This window comes from Ambystoma mexicanum, chromosome 1q, assembly GCF_040938575.1.
Source record: "Ambystoma mexicanum isolate Mex_15411 chromosome 1q, UKY_AmexF1_1, whole genome shotgun sequence".
Lineage (NCBI taxonomy): Eukaryota > Metazoa > Chordata > Amphibia > Caudata > Ambystomatidae > Ambystoma > Ambystoma mexicanum.
Window position 1 is genome coordinate 445,787,264 of NC_090922.1, and position 18,853 is coordinate 445,806,116.

Sequence of the window (18,853 nt, forward strand, 5' to 3'; positions counted from 1 at the left end):
CACGGTCATTGTTTCACGTATATGCCTCTATTGTATGATGAGCAATAGAGCAAAGATGGTTCACATAAAAGGGTGACTTGTGTTTGAGATGTATTTTTACATACTCACCATTTAATGTAAATAAGGAAGTGCTCAGACAATCGATCGGTTGCTTTCATTGTCAAACACACTTTAGTGGTGTTCCAGATATCAGGTAGGTGACACAAAACGCAAAAAACAAAGGCCTTGTATGGAGTTCCTGTTCTTTTCCCGGATTGCACAGGCACCCTCTGTTTAAGAGAAATGGATCATACATCGCTAATTCCCAACATCCAAGCACGCTTGCAGGGTGCGTGGTGACAGGTGAGCTCAGCCTTGCTTAAGCAGCTAGAGAAGTGGTGTCCGGTCCCTCTGCCTAATTTCAGGGCTTCCCACATGTTGTGAATAGGAAAGTGTCATGGGCCAGGGCTACTGCAGCCACCCCAAAGATAACCTCATCTTCCTTTAAAACGCTTTTTAGATATGAGCACCAGACCATAGCAATGCCATTGAAATAAAGCTGAAGATCCTGTCTCCTCTCTCATCTGACTGTCTGCAATCCAAAAGTGGTGTGCCACCAGCGACCTCTGCCTTAATTCCATTAAGAGATCCTCCTCATCGGCACACCTGCATATTCCTTTCCTGTCACTCTGGCCGGCCTAGAACCTCAGGGTCATCTTCGACTCCACACCTTCCTTTTCATCTTTGATGTCTCGAAGAAGGCAAAGTACCAACGGCACCTCCTCAGAGGTATTATTCCTTTCCTCTCCTTCCCCCAGAAGCTCACTCTCTCTAGAGCTCTGGTTCTCTCTAGACTGGACTACTGCAACTGCCTGTTTCTACTCTCCGCCCTCTGCAACTCAACCAGAACAGGACTGCAAGACTTGTCCTTGGCCTCAAGCCCAGGGACCGTATCTCTCCAGCCCTGAAAGCTCTTCATTGGCTGCAAGGATTAAGTTCAAGACCCTCTGCATTGTCCACAAGGCCTTCTGGGGCATGGGTCTGCAATAACTTCAACTCTCCCTTCGGAAATACCTTCCTACTCGAGCTCTTCGCTCCTCCACCCCACTCACGGTCAGCCGCTTCTCCAAAACATTGCATGAATCGTGCCCTTAATGTTTTTAATGCAATTTAGGACAAAATAGCCAATGTTCAACTGTGTATTACCCATATTCACAGCTTAGAAATTCCTCTAATTTCAGTTACTGCTGGAATCTTTCTAAGCCAGGTTGTCACGAATTGCCACCCACCAATTGACTTCAGACAGTCTGTGCTCTTGAGTTATAGAGCAATTTGTCAGCTCCCCCTCAGCAATTGTCATAATTTGTCATAAAAGCGAGCTGTGATGCCCCCCTAAAAAAAGTTTCCTTAAAGTTTCGCTGGTAGGCTGCCTTTCAGTTTACAAACCTGTTCTCTGTATCCTGTTTGCGCTCCCCTGAAAAACCAATCATTCCTTTAATTAAGCTCTAGTACCAATTGGGCTGCCGTCGTCCCTATACATGCAGCTTAAGTTTAGAGTGTTGGGATACAGTGAAACAAGATTAGCAGGTGAGCAGTTCACACGTGAGCTGTAAAGAGATGGAAGTGCCTTTTAAATACACCTGTGACGAAATAACTATGCAGGAGCACAAGGTCCAGGGTCAAATAAACTGTGTACTCAGCCCCACACTACTAATAAACCAGCAATGATCACAATCATAAAGGTGCAGTAGGCGCAGCCCTGCACAAATACATCTGCACCTCCTTTTGCTAGCACAGGCGGTGGGCAGGCTATACCCTTCACGGGTGGTATAAGCCGATACAGTTGCAACACAAAAAACAATAATACAGTGGTACCAAAATAAGGTTGTCCGACCAAGGCTCTGTAAAAATAGGAACTATAATAAAAACGAGAAATGCACACAGAAAATGAATAACACTAAAGGCCCACCCCAGTAAAAGAAGCAACAAAAATGTAGGCTTTGCGCATACAAGGCTCTCGGGGATGGATAAACATCACTGGTGACATTTTGTTCCGGAGCATCCCTGTTTGAGGATATGTCTTTAAAAGGTAGGAATGGAGGAGCTTAAAGACAGTCCTATAAGCTGGACCAGGGGGACAGGGCCTCTTAACTGGAGTCTGCGTTTGAGTCTGGTAGAACCGATGCATCCACTAGGTTGAGACGGTGAAGGGACTCTGAACGCCCCCAACCCACCTCCAGCCCCCCGTGTAGGGGCGATGACCATCTAGGGACAGCCCTAATGAGAACATCACACCCCCACATACTATAACCTCCCCTTTTCTGCTAATCTTTATATAGTCAGTAGACCTATATACAGTTGTAAAGTAGACTACCTTAAGGTACTGAGACGAAGAAGAGCATCAGAAACCTAGGTAATTAAAGGGCCAAGACGAGGTGGGACACAGGAACAATGAAGAGGAATGCCAAGAAGGAACTGCAGCAATAAAGACTTTCGCAGAGGCGTGGCTCCTTTTTATGCTATAAAAACAGAAGGATTGACAGTCAGAGCGAAACGGCCAACCAGGACGAGCGACCATGAAGCCCAGGAAGCATGAACGAGACGCATAGCCATGACAGAGCCAAAAGCAGTCTGCTCCTACAGTCACGAGTAGAACAGACCTCCTTTCCCCAACAGCTTCCAAACAGTAACGCAAGGCTGGTCGACAGTGATGCGAACGCCAGAGGCAGCCACCAAACCGTTGCTCCAAGGGCCGGGCAGGAGATCCACGAGGTGAAGACACTGAGACACAGAGATGCCTGCACAACACACAGAATAAGAGATAGACTCCAGAAAGAACTGGCAGTGCATCTCGGGAACGAAACAAGTTACAGGACAGGCACAGGGACCGGTAGGGGCTGGGTAATACAGGAGGCAAAAACGCTGTATGGAAATAACAAGCAGGACCATCTTCCATGTGAAAGAAAGGCAGCCAAGACGAGATAAGGAGAGGGTGAGAGACAGAAGGGTCAAGGACCCAAACCAAGTGAGTCATGCAATTCATCTTAGTCGTGGCTGTACTTGGCAGAGAATTTGAACCAAGTGGGCCAAACCAAAACAAAAGAGAAGCTAGGGTTGCGGACCCTCATAAAAAGTACTGATACTGGGTGTTCTAACTTAATGAGGAGAAAACCGGGAAAGAGAGTAATTAGCCCTGGTTGTAAGAGATTGTTTTGCAAATACCAATAGAAGCGAGTCATTCTCCTGGTAACATGGACCTGGAGGAAGGTCCAACAGGCCTGGGAAAGGAGTCAACCCCCAGGTCTTTGAGACTGAGACCAAACGCCAGGCGATGGGAGACATTCTCCTAGCCCACCGAGAAAGTGAACATTATTTGATATGGTTTGGGAACTTTGTGACTTGGGAAGGGAGTCATTCCCCCAGGCTGTTTGAGACGGACCGCCAGGAGAGGGAGACATTCTCCTGGCCCACCAAGGAAACATGATATGGAGGCATGGACCATAACCTAGGAGAAAGGGGGAGGGTATGTTCCTAGGATCAGAACACTACTACTTTATTTATTGTTTAGGTTATAATATAAAGACCAGAAGTAGGATTTTCTTCACACAGGGCAATGGACAATTTTAATTTAACAGGCATCCTGACAATCACCTTAAAAATTGCGGCAGGGAAGACCCTCTTAGGAATAGGGAAATATCAGTTTTCTCTTGCTTTACTACCTAATAAGTCGTTTGCCCCAAACATGCCACCTTTGTGTCAGAGTCCTCCTTCTGCACCCTTACACTACTCTAACCCCACCCCCTTTCCACAACTGCCTAATTCAAAAGGACTCCACTGATCAGCACTCTGGTGTGAGTGGCTTTGTCAGGCTGCCTATGAAGTAGCGGTCCCAAGGGAACCTCGGGAGAAGGGTTACTGTTCCCTGGGAGGAAGGTATTGGCCTTCCTCATGTTGATCAAAGAAGCTGCTTCATGTGCATTGTACCAAATGGCTTTTGTGGTGACATCCAGGACTGAGAGCTACCACAAATCAGCCCCATAACCAGGCCTGGCTTATTTTTAGGGTTGTACATGCCCACAGGCTGAGTAGGTTACACAATTCTGTTTTGAACCGGAGGGGCAGCTGGTGCCCTGCTACCACTACAGGGCAGTTGATGGATACTGTCGCACAAAGGCGCATGAGTGCACTATGTTTGTGGTATGGAAAATTATGAAAGGCGTATCTGATTAGCAGACCTCGCTTTTAGAGAGATCATTACTGGCATTTTATTTATAAAAATCAAAAAAGCTTTGAAAAACTGCCATCAGGTTGGGCATCAGTGCATATGTGTAGATGAATACTCATGGATTGGATAGGACTTGTAGTATCTGAGTGTAGATGCAGTTAGAAATGATTGCAGTTAAAATGCCATCTATTTTGCTTCTGGGTGTTGATGCGGGTTGTTTCTTGATTCAAGTTGTCAAACACTACCCTGCCCATTTTACCCATTATGGAGCGAAATGAAAAGGCCATGTTTATTAAAAGTATGGAGTTCACGTGAAGCAGAATATTAAGATGGTGATGAAGGCACGTTTACATGATAGGAAATGAAGCGAATAATAGAGAGGGATGGTGTAGTCTTTTACTTGCGGTAAGTAGTTTGTTGTAGACTTTGAATAGCTAAATGATTAATATCTGAATCCCCTACACAATGATGATTGTTCAAAACCCACCTTGCCTTTTACGAGGGTGTTCTACCAGATCAACTTCACACTTCTGGTTGTGTTATGCAGCACTTTTCATGCATTTGTCACCCATTTAATTTGATTGTTCCCACCAGAGGTGGGTTCCTGTTAATACCCACTCAAGCCAGATGGTCATCTTGCTTTAGTGGTGTTTCTGAGGACCAACCTCACTCGTACCACAGCTGGCATCAGTTAGCCCAGGTATGACGTTTTCACTCTTGTTACTGATGTCATCAGCTTTGATAATCTTCCTGTTCCAATAGTCATTAGGCCACCACTTAAACATTTAAAAGCAAGATTAAATATTGTTCAGACATCGTCCCATTTCCAATGTTTTATTTTTTGGGGTGGATTTTTGGATGATGTCGTTCTGTCATGCTATAGTGTTGCTAAGTGTAAAGTGGTTTCTTTCTGCGTTAGGGTTTTTAGATGGGGAACATCGAGTGTTTGAGTGGTTAGGAAGGATTAGCAGCTGGGAGGCGTTTGAAGTTGATTCCAAGCATGCAGACTTGTGAGTTTTGGTTGGGTGAAGGGTGTTTTTCTAGCCATTTGTCTTGGCATGGCTGGTGAGCATGTGGTGAGTGAGGGTGGTTGTGTCAAGGTTGTTAGTTGGTTAGGTTATTTCTCGTGGTTGCTACGTTTATCTTGACACGTGAGGGACTTTCTTATTCATCAAGGGCATTTTGTTGAGTTGAGGGTGGTCGTTTTCAGCTGTGAGAAGTCATGTGGGACTTCCTGTAGCTTTCCATCCCCTTTTTTTGTCAAGTTATACACTGCCAGTGATCCACAGAAGTGGGTGAATCCATGATCAATGCTTGGAGAATGTTCCGGTTGCCTGTAGCCATTTCTCTAATGGGCGATGTATATTGGGAAACCAACCTCTGCATGACAGCTGAACAGTCCAATTTTAAGTGTCTCTGCTAGGACCTCCTGCAGAAAATGGCGTCTCAATCGGCTCTGGTGCATAGCAAGTTCCCAGAACCTGTGTGTGCCTCTGTATGTAACTTGGGGCGTCAGTTATTTTCAGGGCACGCTCACACTGCAGGATCTGAGCGATTTGCCTATTTTGTCATGGGCGTCAGCTATTCTCAAGTCTTTTTCTCATTGTATGCTGCGAGGCCGCACCTCTGTCGTAGCAAATTGGAACTCGGTATCTCTGAACCTTAAAAGCCATAAACAAATGGAGCAGGAAACATCCTTTTGGTGAGCATTTGCTTACAAGTCAAGTGGCTGCTAAACTATATGACTTTTACATGCTAATCCTTCTCTACTTTCTTCACCAGCATTCACATATTTGAACTGTTATTTTCCGGGGGGCTAAGATGTCCCTTTTGGCCAGAGTTCACGAGAATCCGAAGTGCCTCACAGTTTGATGATGATGGGCACTCTAATGCTGCACCAAAAATCATTCAAATTATTCTATTGGGTCCCTGGAAAGGATGTTTTTTGTTGTTGCTCAAAATATAAAAAATGCCTATAATTCCAATCCGAATATGAAATCCCATCACATTAGCTGATTGCACAAAACTATTTCAGATTCAGACCAGCTGTTTTTACCCTCACTAGACATTTACCATGTGTATTGGTTGAGGTTTTTTGTCTCACTGACCTTAAAGTAGCAATCCATTAGTGATGTATGCCTATGTTGATAGTTTCTGTCCGAGACGTGACCGTTATTTTTCTAGATTTTTTTCCAAGAACACAATGAAGGCTCACGTTCTTGATGTCTTGTCATGCTGACTTCCTATTTTAGTACCTGTCGGAAAAGCACATATGAAACGAGTGCCATGTCTTGTATAGACCCCCATAGCTGTGTGCTGTGTGAGTCCACTTACCCTCTGGCCTGATTATTCTCATTTCTCCTTATTCTTCCGTCCATTGGTGCCTTTTTAGGTTTCCTTTGCTCCACACGTGAACATTGCTCGTAATTCGTATGTCTATGTCGCATAGCAAAGCAGAGAACCTGAGCTGTGTCTAAGTGTTTTCTAACTTTGATCGGTAACCCACCAAGATGTGTTTAATAGATCAGGGCATTGCTTTGGCTGTTGTCCATAATGTTTGCTTGGAAACCCTCACATTTCTGTTGCTTTAGATTTGGATGAACTACAAATGAAGAGCAAAATGACTTATGATTTTCTTTTTCTGCTCAACTAACATCTCCAGTTGTGCTCTGGGGAGGGTGGGCGAGCGAGGTTGCGGGAGGGTTGAGGAGGGTGTATGTGTGCGTGAGAGACTGGATGGAAAATATTCTTATAATTATGAACACAAGGCCTCTTAAACTAGTGCCAGTAGGCATTGCTGCTGTGCGTCTACTTGCTAAGTGGGCTCGTATAAGCCATTCATGTCTACTCCTTCTTTTCATAGGCTGATGCAAAGATGGTGTGTGACGTGGTCAGTCGGATGGAGGATACAGAGCCCTTCTCTCCAGAACTGCTTTCCGCCATGATTAGACTCTGGGCAGATTCTGGAATCCAGGAATGCTTCAATCGATCCCGGGAATACCAACTTAACGACTCTGCCAAATAGTGAGTATTTTGTTTTGGGAAGGCATTCATTTGAAACCTGTTTTCAATGGAGCTTTTTTTTAAAGGAAGTCCCGCTAGCTTTTCACAATGAAACCCGTGTTTTGCCATACCCTGGAGTTGTAAACAGTTAATGTTATTGCTTTATTAGGAAGCCTTAGATGGAATACTGAACCGCAAAGTTCATAATGTGGGGTTGACTTTCAGAATTCTACCCTCAGTGCATGTCTGGCCACAGTATATGGAGTTGCCGAGCATACTGTTCTCCCGCTACATTGTGTGGCCCCCCGCCTTGATGAGAGGAAGCTATCGGACATTGAGTAGTGTCAAATGGATGGTGTTGCCATCCATTTATTTCACGGAACCTCTTTGGAAACCTCTTGTCCTTGCAATTCTTTTGGTTCAGTGTGTTAATGTGCACTTGTGCTGCTGCGTTTCAGGTTCGACTAAGGTGTTACGAGATTTGGCAACACGTTTTAGAATTGTTTCTGGAATTGGTATTTTTTCTTGTTAAAAAAAGTATTTGAAGATTATCCACATTAATAATGGAGTGTATAATGGTCATATTTAATAGGATGCAAGCCCCACCATTAGAAATCATATGCTGTTTGTAAGATGCTATTGCTGCATACCCAGGAATAGAAATTAAGATTAAATAAGCAGGCGCTAAAAGCAGCTGCTGGGTATCGAGCAGTAACCAGTGACTAGGAGCTACTGCGGCTGGACAAGGAGCCAGTAGATGGTGTTCTCAAAATCTAACTTCCACATTAGATGCAAAAACATTTTTTGTTTTATTGCCCCTTATGTTTTAAATGTTGTATAGTTTTTTTTGTTTAATTAAACATGTTATGGTTTATACACACCTTTCATGAATCAATCCCTCCCTCCTTTTCCCCTTCTACATCCCGCTTTCCATACCAATCCATCCCTTTTGTTCATAATTAATAACCTTCTGTCTCATTTGAGATTCAGGACTTCTATAAAGAATTTTGCAATTGCCAAAACCACTTTGACTTTTTCTCCAGCTATGGAGCCCTCCCACCATTCCTCTTTTGTTAAAGTCCTGGACTCTTGGACTACCTCAGTTAAAAACGTACTTGTTACCTCTAGAGCATAACACTCGAAGAGTAAATGTTGTACAGATGTGTCTTCATGTTTATGTATAGATTGTCCGAAACGCACAGCATTAAATTCACATAGGTGCGTTTGTTCCGCATCATTTGGCCTGTGAGACAAAACTTGGTTCTGGTAACTACTGGTGTCAAGCTAACCAGGTTCTTCTAGGCTGCAAGCAGGAGCTAAATAGCGCTGAGCTCCCCTCAATTTCGAACCCTGCATGTTAATGCTGTATAAAATTCGCCACAGATTTGCGAGAGTCCCTCCCCACCCCCTTAGGAATTAAACTTCTTATACACGCACTTTAGCCAAATAACTATGCTGCAGCTTCCAAAATGGTGAAAACTTGATCTGCCGGTGGTGGTTGTTCCCATTCCCAAGATTTCTATAGTCAGAAAAACATGGAAGGATATGCAAATGTGTCCATTGTAATTTTGTACTAATTTGCTTTATTGAGCTTGACGTGTTGCTTCTTCTAACAGGCCAGTAAATATGTAGCTAAGCTGGTACATAATGGACCCAGGTTGATGGTTCGTCTGCCTCGACGACTCCATGCCATCACCACGCTTTTATTGACATTCAGTCCATTGATCCAGTATGTTTTTTCTTTCTCCAGAAGTCACCATAGATAGGCTCATGACACTGCCTCAGACCTTTTTCTTGTGTCTATTGTTTTTTAAATTAGATTCAATCATCAATTGTGACCTTTTCTATGACTGTGTTGAAAGTAGGTGTTAAATTCCCAGGATAGTTTTTCTGGTCATCAGGGAGTCCTGTATATGCTGGTTTAAGCATGTTGCCCGTATTTCAGCCAAGCCCTTTGGGATTCTGGAGTGACAATGGTCTTTAAGAGAGTCATAGCTTATTTAAGAATCAAGGACATATTAACCTGTCTCAAAGATTGTTGTCCCTACCTGAATACACTGCCTATAAGTAGTTAGAAAAGCAATCCGAGACACAGTCTGGAAATGTTTCAAAACATTTATTGGTAAACTAATCAGAGCTTGACATTTTCTCAACGTTTGCCTAGTAATTGTGCCATCCGTTACTCTGGTCATTTCCATGGAAAGAGGTGTTTGGACCTTTTTTAGCAACTAAAACATGTCTTGGTATGGAGGAGGAGGTCAGATATTTCTAACTCCTTCGTGGACAGTGAAGAATAAAAGGAGACCCAAGTCATGTTTAACCATTGAGTACTCAAACTGTGCTTTTTTTTGTCCTGGTCTGACATTTCCAAACTTTTAAGTCCTGATTAATTTTGGCTTATCGCAGAATATTCACAGTTCTTTTGTCTTCAATGACAGGGTCATGGGTATGACTCTGTCAAAGGTGGGGGAGGCAAGAACCTCTGGCGAGGTGCTGAAGAGTTAAGGAGAACCTCTGTCCCCGACTCGCCTGTCTCTCTCTGACCCGATGCCTGTCAGCTTCATTCCTGGCCATGTCTTCCCTTGATTTTTTCAGGTAGTTTCCCAGGTGCAGGGAGTTCAGAGCAGCATGATGTACCAAAGCAAGGCCCACCTACTGTAATGACCGGCATGCACCAGACTCCTCAAAAACCCATGGTGGAGCTTGAATCCTGGGAAGCAGCACATCAAGAATTGGCACTACAAGCACTTGGGCTCAATGAACAAGACCTAGCCTGGAAACAAGGAATGGACCAATTACTCAAATTGGAACTGGGTAGGCTTCCCCATTCAAGAGCTGTATGGGAGACGAAACGCCCACTACAGACTGCCTTAGCATGCTACAGAGGAGCAGCAGCAAACAGCATAGAACTAAGGGAGAGCAGGGCCACAGCTCAAAACTGTTATGGATAATAACTGACTTGATCCAGGAGGGAAACCGAGCAAAAACACTGCAAGAGACAGAATGCCAAGCTGAAAGGAGCTGGAGGCTAAAAAGGGGGTTATGGTTAAGGACCCTTATGAAGACCTACTGGGGAAATTCCAGCCCACATGTAATGGAAGGAAGTTGGTGATAGCCTAGCTAGGTATTGGCAGCTGAGATGGCTAGCAGTGGGAGCTGAGAGAACCTTCTAGGCTGTGTCAGTTCTCGTTGAGTGGTGTGCGCTGTCGTCCAAGAAAGTGAAGGAGGACCAAAATACCAGTGGAGTGTATAGCAGCTGGAGGAGACTTTGGCGTATTTGGAGTGAGTGAAGGCAAGGTGTTGGGATGGAGAGAATATTACCAATTGTGACTGTTTTTGTGTGTGTGGTGAGGTGTGATTAAAAAGTAAGAGTGTGAGCTAGGGAGAGAAGAGATAGTGGGAAGAGATTAATGAACAAGGCACTGTATCACTGGGTGTAGTTTAGTGATCAGGGTATTATATCCCTGGTTGGGATTTAGTGAGCAGTGCACTATATCCTTGGAAGGCGAGCAGGGCACAATACCCCTGGTGGTGTTTGGAGGGGAGTAGAGATGGGGGTAGTGACAGTATTAGGAAAGAGGTGGAAAATAGAGACCAGAGAAGGGAGAGCAGCAATAAAGTGGGGACAGAGGTATAGAAATGCAAGGAGAGACGAAGATGGAATTAGAAGGGTGGAAATAGGCATGATGCGTCCAAAAAAAAGATATACCAAGGAGAACCAAGAGCCTCTTTTAGGTCACTTAGGAAGTCCCTGAGGGAGTTCGAGAAATAAGGCTGCTCTCCTATCATTCTTCAAGTTACCAATGAATGGTACTCTTAGAAAAATTACAAGTTGCAAGTTTCCTTCTATTCTGTCATTCCTTACTTTATTGCCAATTCAAAGTGAACGCAAAATGTGCGCTACATTCCTTTTGTGTGGCCGCTATTTGATTGTAAAACTTAAAATTGGTATTTCTTGGCTCAGAGGTTCCTCACTGATGCACGAAAAATGAATGATCTTATATTGCAAAAATGTCGGAAGATGCATTTTATCAGATTGTACACTACCATATCCATGACGCATAGGCACTCTTTCTTATTAAACGACAAAGGGACAGAAGTGGAGTATTTTACCACTGAACACTAGTATGGTCAAGTAATGCAACTGACACTCCCTTTACAATGTAGGAATGCCTTCTAGTCCAATCTATATACACATGTCCACTGACTCAAAATGGCAACGGCATGACTGGGCTGAAATTCTGAGTCCTTGAGTTCATGCACTCCTGCCCAAGCATTACCTGAGCGGGCGATCTTAAGCTTTCTTTCCTGGTGGTAACGGTGGTTGTCTCTGCTTCCAGTCCTACACAGAACATGAGCAAAGTCCTGCCATGATTGACCATTGCACTCTAGTTACCTGAACCTCTGGGGCATTTGGGGTGCGGGAAGACCCAGGTGGCAGATGCTGCAAAAACCTGATAACTGTTTTATAGTGCTAATGGCCACAGGATGGGACTTGCTTGCTAACCTGTAGCAATAGGTCTGAGAAAAGCAAGGATCCTCACCACAGGCATTGGTCGATTACCGTTCGTTTAAGAACATCCCCAGTGACAACCATTAATACTACGATGCCGGGGTCGTAATGTGGTGTTAACACCTGAGGGTCCCTGGGCTGATAACACCAGATCCTGCACGCCGGATGTGGTGTTTAGGCCATTAGCACCCTGGGTTACTAAAGTGGTAACACGGAATGCTAAAAACAAATCATTCATTGAACAGGATAATGAGCGTGTCCCGTTCAATGAATGAAAATACTGATCCAAAATGGCCGCCATGGGTTCTTTTTTTGACCATGGCGGCGGGAAAAGGGAAGTGGCAGTGGCTGGCAGTCGCCACCGCAATCAGTTAAGTGAGGATGGGGAGGTGTTTTTAAATGATACGGGAGGAAGATGGCAGCCTGCGTGTAATGTGGAACACGGGCTGAAGTTACAGGTCAGCCCGTGTTACACGGAACCCGATTGGCTGCGCGCCGGGCCCCGTGTGCTCTTAGTGTTTGAATCCTACAAAAAAAGCTTATTTTAGATGAAAGGGTGCATGTGTACTTGCATCCTCCCCTTAAGCGCAAATGCTGCTCAAGACACGGGTAGTATAGCTCAGTGGCAACACGCAACACAAGTTCGAATCCCGGGCTCCGTGCGTTATAAATAACCAATTCTACAATACAATTCATACAAGATGGTTGCCATGTAAATGTGATCCGGGGCGCTGGCCAGCTAGCCCCTTTTTGCTACCCAGGGCAGAGGTGGTGTGGGCATAGTCCAGTGAGGCCAAAGGTAAGCGAGCATACCATTGAAATGGGCGAGAGGGAGCAAATACGGCAGCGGCTGGGACGGCCACTGAGGGGGAAGTGCAGGCGGGGAGCAACTATGTGAGAGCTGAGCACAAGGAGCAGCCTAAGCCCCCTCTGAATGCTAGCTATGATCTGCAGAGTGGGCCTGGGCAACTAGGGATCCGATTGACTTGTTCTCTGCGGCCCGATATGAAGTGCATTCTGATTGTAGGGAAGTTTTTTCAAGACACTTCTCCATACATTTTCCCTCCCTCTATTACCCGCCCCAAACCTCCACATGTGGCAGCCTGCCCCATTTTGTGAAATGGCAGCGGCCAAAATAGCACTTTACAAATGTACCAGTTCTTGAAACTGCCGCGGTAAATTCCGCTCCGGGTGCTGATGAGTAGACCATTTCTGGGCCGATCAATTTGCAGCACATTTTCTTTTGATATGTCTTAGAATTAGTACAAACTGCCAGACTGAGGCTGGAATACAGATTCCAATCCTCTGTTGTCCCCGTAGGGCTGAACATTAATAAGATACGCTTCTAAAAGCGGGAGGTCAGACAAGTAGGGAAGAAGCCCTCCAAGCATAGTTTCATCAAAGCACTGTGAAATAGCATACGCTTGCTACTCTGAGGACGGAAGCATAGCAACGCTTCCTGTAACATCACTCAAACCCATCTCTTTGCTCACGTACCAAGTGCTGCAGGAGGCGGCGTGCATTACAAAGGCTGTGCCCAGAGTACACAAGCTGTAGTGAAGCAGTGTAAAAGTCCACGCCCAAAATGGAATTGGACTTTGCGGCAGTTGCTAGGCAAGGTAATCGTGCACTTCTTTCCTCCTTGTGTTCTGTGAGCTCTGTCGTATAAGGATTGCCCCCGTGGATCATCATTCTGGGTTCTTTTTGTATATGGCCTTTGCGGCATGATGGTATAAAGGTTAAGCCGTCACAGAAGATTGCTTCAATGTTGATTCAAATGTGGTCCTGCTGCACGCGTGGTGTATTTGTGTAGTGCCAAATCAGTTTATCTCAGTGGCAATGGTCTCCAGCACGCAGCCTTAGTATGCAGGTGTTGGGTAAATCCAGCCCACTGTGCATGCATACAGTGAGGCTGTGAACCAAGGCTCACTGCCAGCTCCCTGTGCTTCGTACAGTACAGCTTGTGGAATAATGCATATACATGTTGTGCATATAACATATAATTGACGGTACGTAACATTTCACTGGGACAGTTGAGCAAGCTCATGTACTTGGAGTGTATATACCAGTGAGCTCTGTTACCCTCGAGCAGGTGTCTGTAACCGGTCTCTCCAGATGTTTTAGACGGACTCCTATGATCCCACACTGTGCTGGCTATGGCTGATGCCATTTCTAATTCGAAACATCTGGGGAGCCAGAGGTGGCAGAGCCCTGCCCTTAGAGCAGTGGTCTTCAAACTGTTTATGCCAAGGCCCCCCTGAGCAAACAATAAATTGTTCGGGATCCCCCTGCCCGCCCCTCTGTGTTGGTGTTCTTTTTTTTATAGAGATAGCTGTGAAATGTGTGATGTCCATACACGAGCACAGTGGATTGTGAGACTCTGACGAGCATGCCAATCAAAGAAGTTGCCTCACATTGTAAATCCACTAGGCCAGTGGTCTTCAAAAGTGTTTAGCCTGGGCCCCCCAGAGCAAAATTTGGGCAGGCCGGGCCCCCCAAAAAATGCCAAATGGACAGTATGTATTGCGCACCGTCACTGCACCCTACTCCCAGTATAGTCCCTGGACTCCCCACCTGCTCCCATCACAGTGGCTGGGCTCCCTCATCCCACTCCTACTCAGTCCCTGGGCTCTCCCACACCATCGCAGAACCTGGGCTCTTCCCACCCTGCTCCCACCACTATCCCATGGTTCCTGCCCATCCTGCTCCCACCACAGTCCCTGTTCTCCCCCATCCCGTTCCCAACACAGTCCGAGAGCCAGTGGCGGCTGGTGAATTTTTTAAGTGGAGGGGCATAACTATTCCCCCCAAAAATGCCATGGCGACCGAGCGCAGTGAGGGAGTCCGAACCAATCAAGGGGGCTTCAAGGGGTTCCCCCCCCTAGAATTTCTTTAAATAAAATAAAGCATTAAAATGTTGCATTGTAGAGCATTCTTTAAAAAAAATGGGTAAATATCCAAACAGTTTGCAATTGCTGCTGGGGGGCCCAGGGAGCCGGCATGACATATTTTACTGGAGATCTATGAAATATGTCCAGCAAAAATATACCATCCCTGTCCCATGGGCCCCACTAGGCCTAACACAATCAACATGGTTATGTGTATATACAAGGTGCTGGGGCACCAAGGGGGAAAAACATGGTATTTTGACTGGACATATATGATAGAAATCCAGTAAAAAAAATACCATTGATTTCAAAAAATGCCTTTGTTAGACAACTCTCCTACCCCCCCCCCCCCCCCCCCTCCCTCTATCCACCACTTGCCAAAATCAGCTCAACGGACCAAAACAAACTAACACACACATTTATACAGCAATCACTCTATCATTCACACAAGCATCCATCACCATACACTCGCACATCACAAGCATTCACGCATCCATAGACATGATTCAATAAAATAAGTGAACATAAACATACCTTCTGCATTGGCTTGCATGTGGGTGCTTAAACGCCCTGTTCCAGGCTGCTCTGTCTGTATGTGCGAGGAGGCGCAGAAGCTCCCCTTCACACATACAGACATGCAGTGCCCCAGCCAGCATTTCCAATGAGCTATGCAATGCTGGTGAAGCAAAATGCCCCAGCCTTGCATGGCTCAGTGAGCATGTGCGGCTGGGGAATGAACTGAACTGTCAAAGGGAAAAGGGTTTCCCTTTGACAGTTCAGCCAGCCCAGAAGCACTCCCTCAGCTGAAAAAAGCAGCTGAGGGAGTGCTCATTGTTTCACTGGGCTGGCTCCTTAGCTCCTCCATAATGGGTGAGGGGGCCACTGGGTGGGCACCCCCTCCCCATTATGGATGAGCCGTCAGGCTCGGACTGGCCTACTGGCCTGTTCCCCTTCCCTTTGCCTGGTCGCGCTCTGAAACACCTGTGTACGAGCGTGATATAAATAAAATATCATATTATATATCATATGGAAATGCTTGTACCAAAAATACTAAATGCGAGTGTGGGCCAGTTTAATGAGTTACTTCCATAAGCAGTTAGTAATTTTGACCATTGTTGCTGAATAAATATTCTATAAATATCACAATGTACTTAAATTTTAATACAAAGCACCCCTTGGGTATTATTCAAACAGTCTGTTAATGAATATCCATTTACAACTGCGGGACACTTTTTCATTGGTGCCCGAGACAGTGTCATGCTTCAGCCCGACCATGTGAGCCGCCCCTGCCCATTTCTTCCAATCTAAAAAAAAAAAAAGTTAAAAAAAAAAGTTTTCATGCGGGCCTCTCGTGACCCCCCCCACCCCCCAGGGATGCGGCCACGGCCCCCCACGGGGCCGCGCCCGACAGTTTGAATACCGCTGCCTTAGAGCAACATCTATCTGTGCTTCCATACGCTGTTCCCGGATTCTTCTATCTTTTTGCCAGTCAGGTACCCGGTGCTCCGGCGTCGCGCTCCTCCCAGCGCATGCCGACTTCAGTGGGCTTCAGCAGGTGTCGAGCCTGCATGGGGCTCTTCCCTATGTCTGACCTTCACGCTCTTTGCCTCCGCTGCATTGGCCCTGACCACGGCTAGGAAGGCTGTAACGTGTGTGGCGCACTGACTCCATGCGCACTGAAGAACAGGCTAGCTAGGTGGAGGGAGCTCTTCGAAAGGTCTCCTCCAGAAGACTTGAGGAACTTCGTCAAACCGAGATCGAGGCCCAAGGGAGGGCTGCTATTTTCCATAGCACCAGTAAGGGTGACTCCTTCCCCAGGAAGCCCTTTAGCGGGAGGAAACCGAAAGGTTCTAGTACCAGCACATGCACCAAGGCTAGTCCAGCTACCAGCCTCATGCCGAGGGGGGTCTTCAGATCCTTTCGGAATCATTGCTGAGGGACCGCCAGGTTCTTTTACCGGGTGTACACCGAGGGGCAACACCCTAGAACCGGCTCAATGTCCGAAGGGGCGCCTGCACGCAGCACTACTGGTGACACTGCCGAGGGAAATGTCTTCCAGGCCTAGGCCTGAGGTGCAGGGGAGGCCTCATGCTCTACCACGAAGAGTCTTTGTTAGGCAGAAACCTGTGCAGTTCCCTTAGGGACCACTGCAAAAAGTTTAAGACTCAGGAGTAAGCAGTAAACCCAGTCTGTACCACCCAGATTTACCTGGTAGCTGTGGCTGAGCAGTTAGACTTTTCTCAAGAAGAGTTAGGCAGTATATAGAGTATACACAATAGGGCTAAAAATACAGTAGAACAAGTAAACACTGACCAGAGCTTTGGTATAAAATTATATAATTATTTATTTAAAAACACACTTATAAAAATACACTGGCACTAATATGTCAAGCGAGTTCAAACAGTCACTATAAGTATATACACCTCCCTAGTTAATTATTTGACAAGTCTAGGTTAAGACACCACTTACTTAGCAAAACAGAGGTGAGCGCGTAACCGTAGATGGTACTCCAATAATTTGTTTAAAAAGGGAGAGAAAAGGCAGAGTAGGAAAATAACACAGTACCAACACTTTTAAGAAACCACAGCAAGTCAAAGGCAGGGTCTACTGTAGAGCAAAAAGTTCATAGGTCAGGCCCACTCTTGGAGAGAGCAAGGCGGAATGTGCCCAAGATCACACAGTGGAAATGCACTCGTAGTCTTTGTAGAAAAGTCAAAAAGAGGTTGGATCAGTTCAGAAAGGCAAAGTTAGCAGTTCTGAGGTCAAACCAGTTAGAAAGTCAAGGATTTACGGGACAACTTGGACGATCTGTTGCAAGGGAGACCAGGCGGGACACAGTACCTGAAATGGTGAGAAAGCTCCAGCGGTGGCAGTTGTTCCTGGCAGCTGGTGCAAGTCATGGCTTCAACCAGAGGAAGAGATGGTCTCGACGAGGAAGAAAGCTGGAGGTCGTGGCACTGCCAGGGAAGAAACCAGCCGCAGAGTTTCCAGATTAAAAGGTATGACCCTTTTATTTGCGGTTGTGGTGAAACGTGGCTATCCGGCCGCCGGGGTGCTTGGCACGGGCGATTCGACCAAGAGACTATCCAGAAAGGCGAACTGGTTGGTCCCACCAGCTCAAAGGGAAGAAGACTCTCCTGGAAGAAGATCTCCTCTGTCGTCGGGAAGTGGTGAGTTTCGTACAGCAGGGCTCCACCGGTGGTGTCGTCGTTGTAGATGGCTCAGCTTCTCCCCTCTTCGGATTCTTTAGGTCCTGTGGCGACTTCTGAAGTTCCAGTCCCCAAAGCCCTGCTTTTATGCAGAAAAACCCCCATTCAACAGCCTAGCTGTCACTCAAACATGCTAAGTGACTAAACTAAAGAGAAACCTAACTTTAAACAATTAAATGCCATTGAATACCGAACAAAAGGGAAACTTAAACATTGAAACCAAAAGGTGCATATTGAATATTGAACTTTAAATCTGAACAATAAAAGTGCACATTTGAACACTGCACCGAATTGAGCACATGTTGCACAGCAATTTATTTCACCATCAAAGTCAAAAGTATTAAAAGGGTAAAGTCAAACAGTGAACCTTTAAGCATGAATGCAGTGTGACAAGGCCACAGCTTGGCAGGAGGTGGGTGACACATAGTGGCAGGGCCAGACGGCTAATGAGGAGAAGCCAAGGAAGTGTAAGAATACCCACAAAGCCAAGAGTCCAATAAAAGGAACTAAGTGAAGGTTACCTGGTGCACAGGATCAAGTGCCAATGAAACCTGTGTGTGTTTTGAGGAGTTCTGGGACCCTGATTGCGTGACCTGTAATGGGTGGTGGTTTTACAACTGTGCCTAGAACAGAGAGCCCTGCATGGTGAAAAATAAGGACACAGACCAACAGCCTAAGGAAACCACTGCATACGAGCTGGCATAGTGGGCCAGAAAGGTGGTCAGGTTGACCTGGTATTTTGTTGACTCTTTTCTTTGGATCGACTATAACAAGTATAAACTGCAGAATTGAAGTCTTTAGGAAGGGAACCCTGAGGCTTGCAAGAACCACATTTGACTTGAGAGCGTAGTATTAAGACCCTGTTTGCTTTTGGATTGTGTTACTCGAAACTTGGGGAAGGGAACCCTGAGGATTGGTTCAGAAATAATATCACCTTGAACTTGGAAAAGGTAAGCTTTGAGACTTTTTCATGGAACTTTCTTATGCTTGCGGAAGGGGAGTTGAAAGTAAGCTGTGAGCTGGAAGAAGCTCGGAA

At 45.8% G+C, this 18,853-nt stretch overlaps 1 protein-coding gene across 2 annotated transcripts in view; it reads left to right on the plus strand.

The window, feature by feature from the left end:
• GNAO1 (G protein subunit alpha o1) overlaps positions 1-18,853 on the plus strand; it is a 1,372,168-nt gene that overhangs the window by 794,448 nt on the left and 558,867 nt on the right. For both annotated transcript variants that reach the window (XM_069640205.1, XM_069640215.1), the window contains exon 4: positions 7,068-7,228. In XM_069640205.1, coding sequence (XP_069496306.1) covers positions 7,068-7,228 — 161 coding nt within the window. The remainder of the gene's footprint in view (positions 1-7,067; positions 7,229-18,853) is intronic.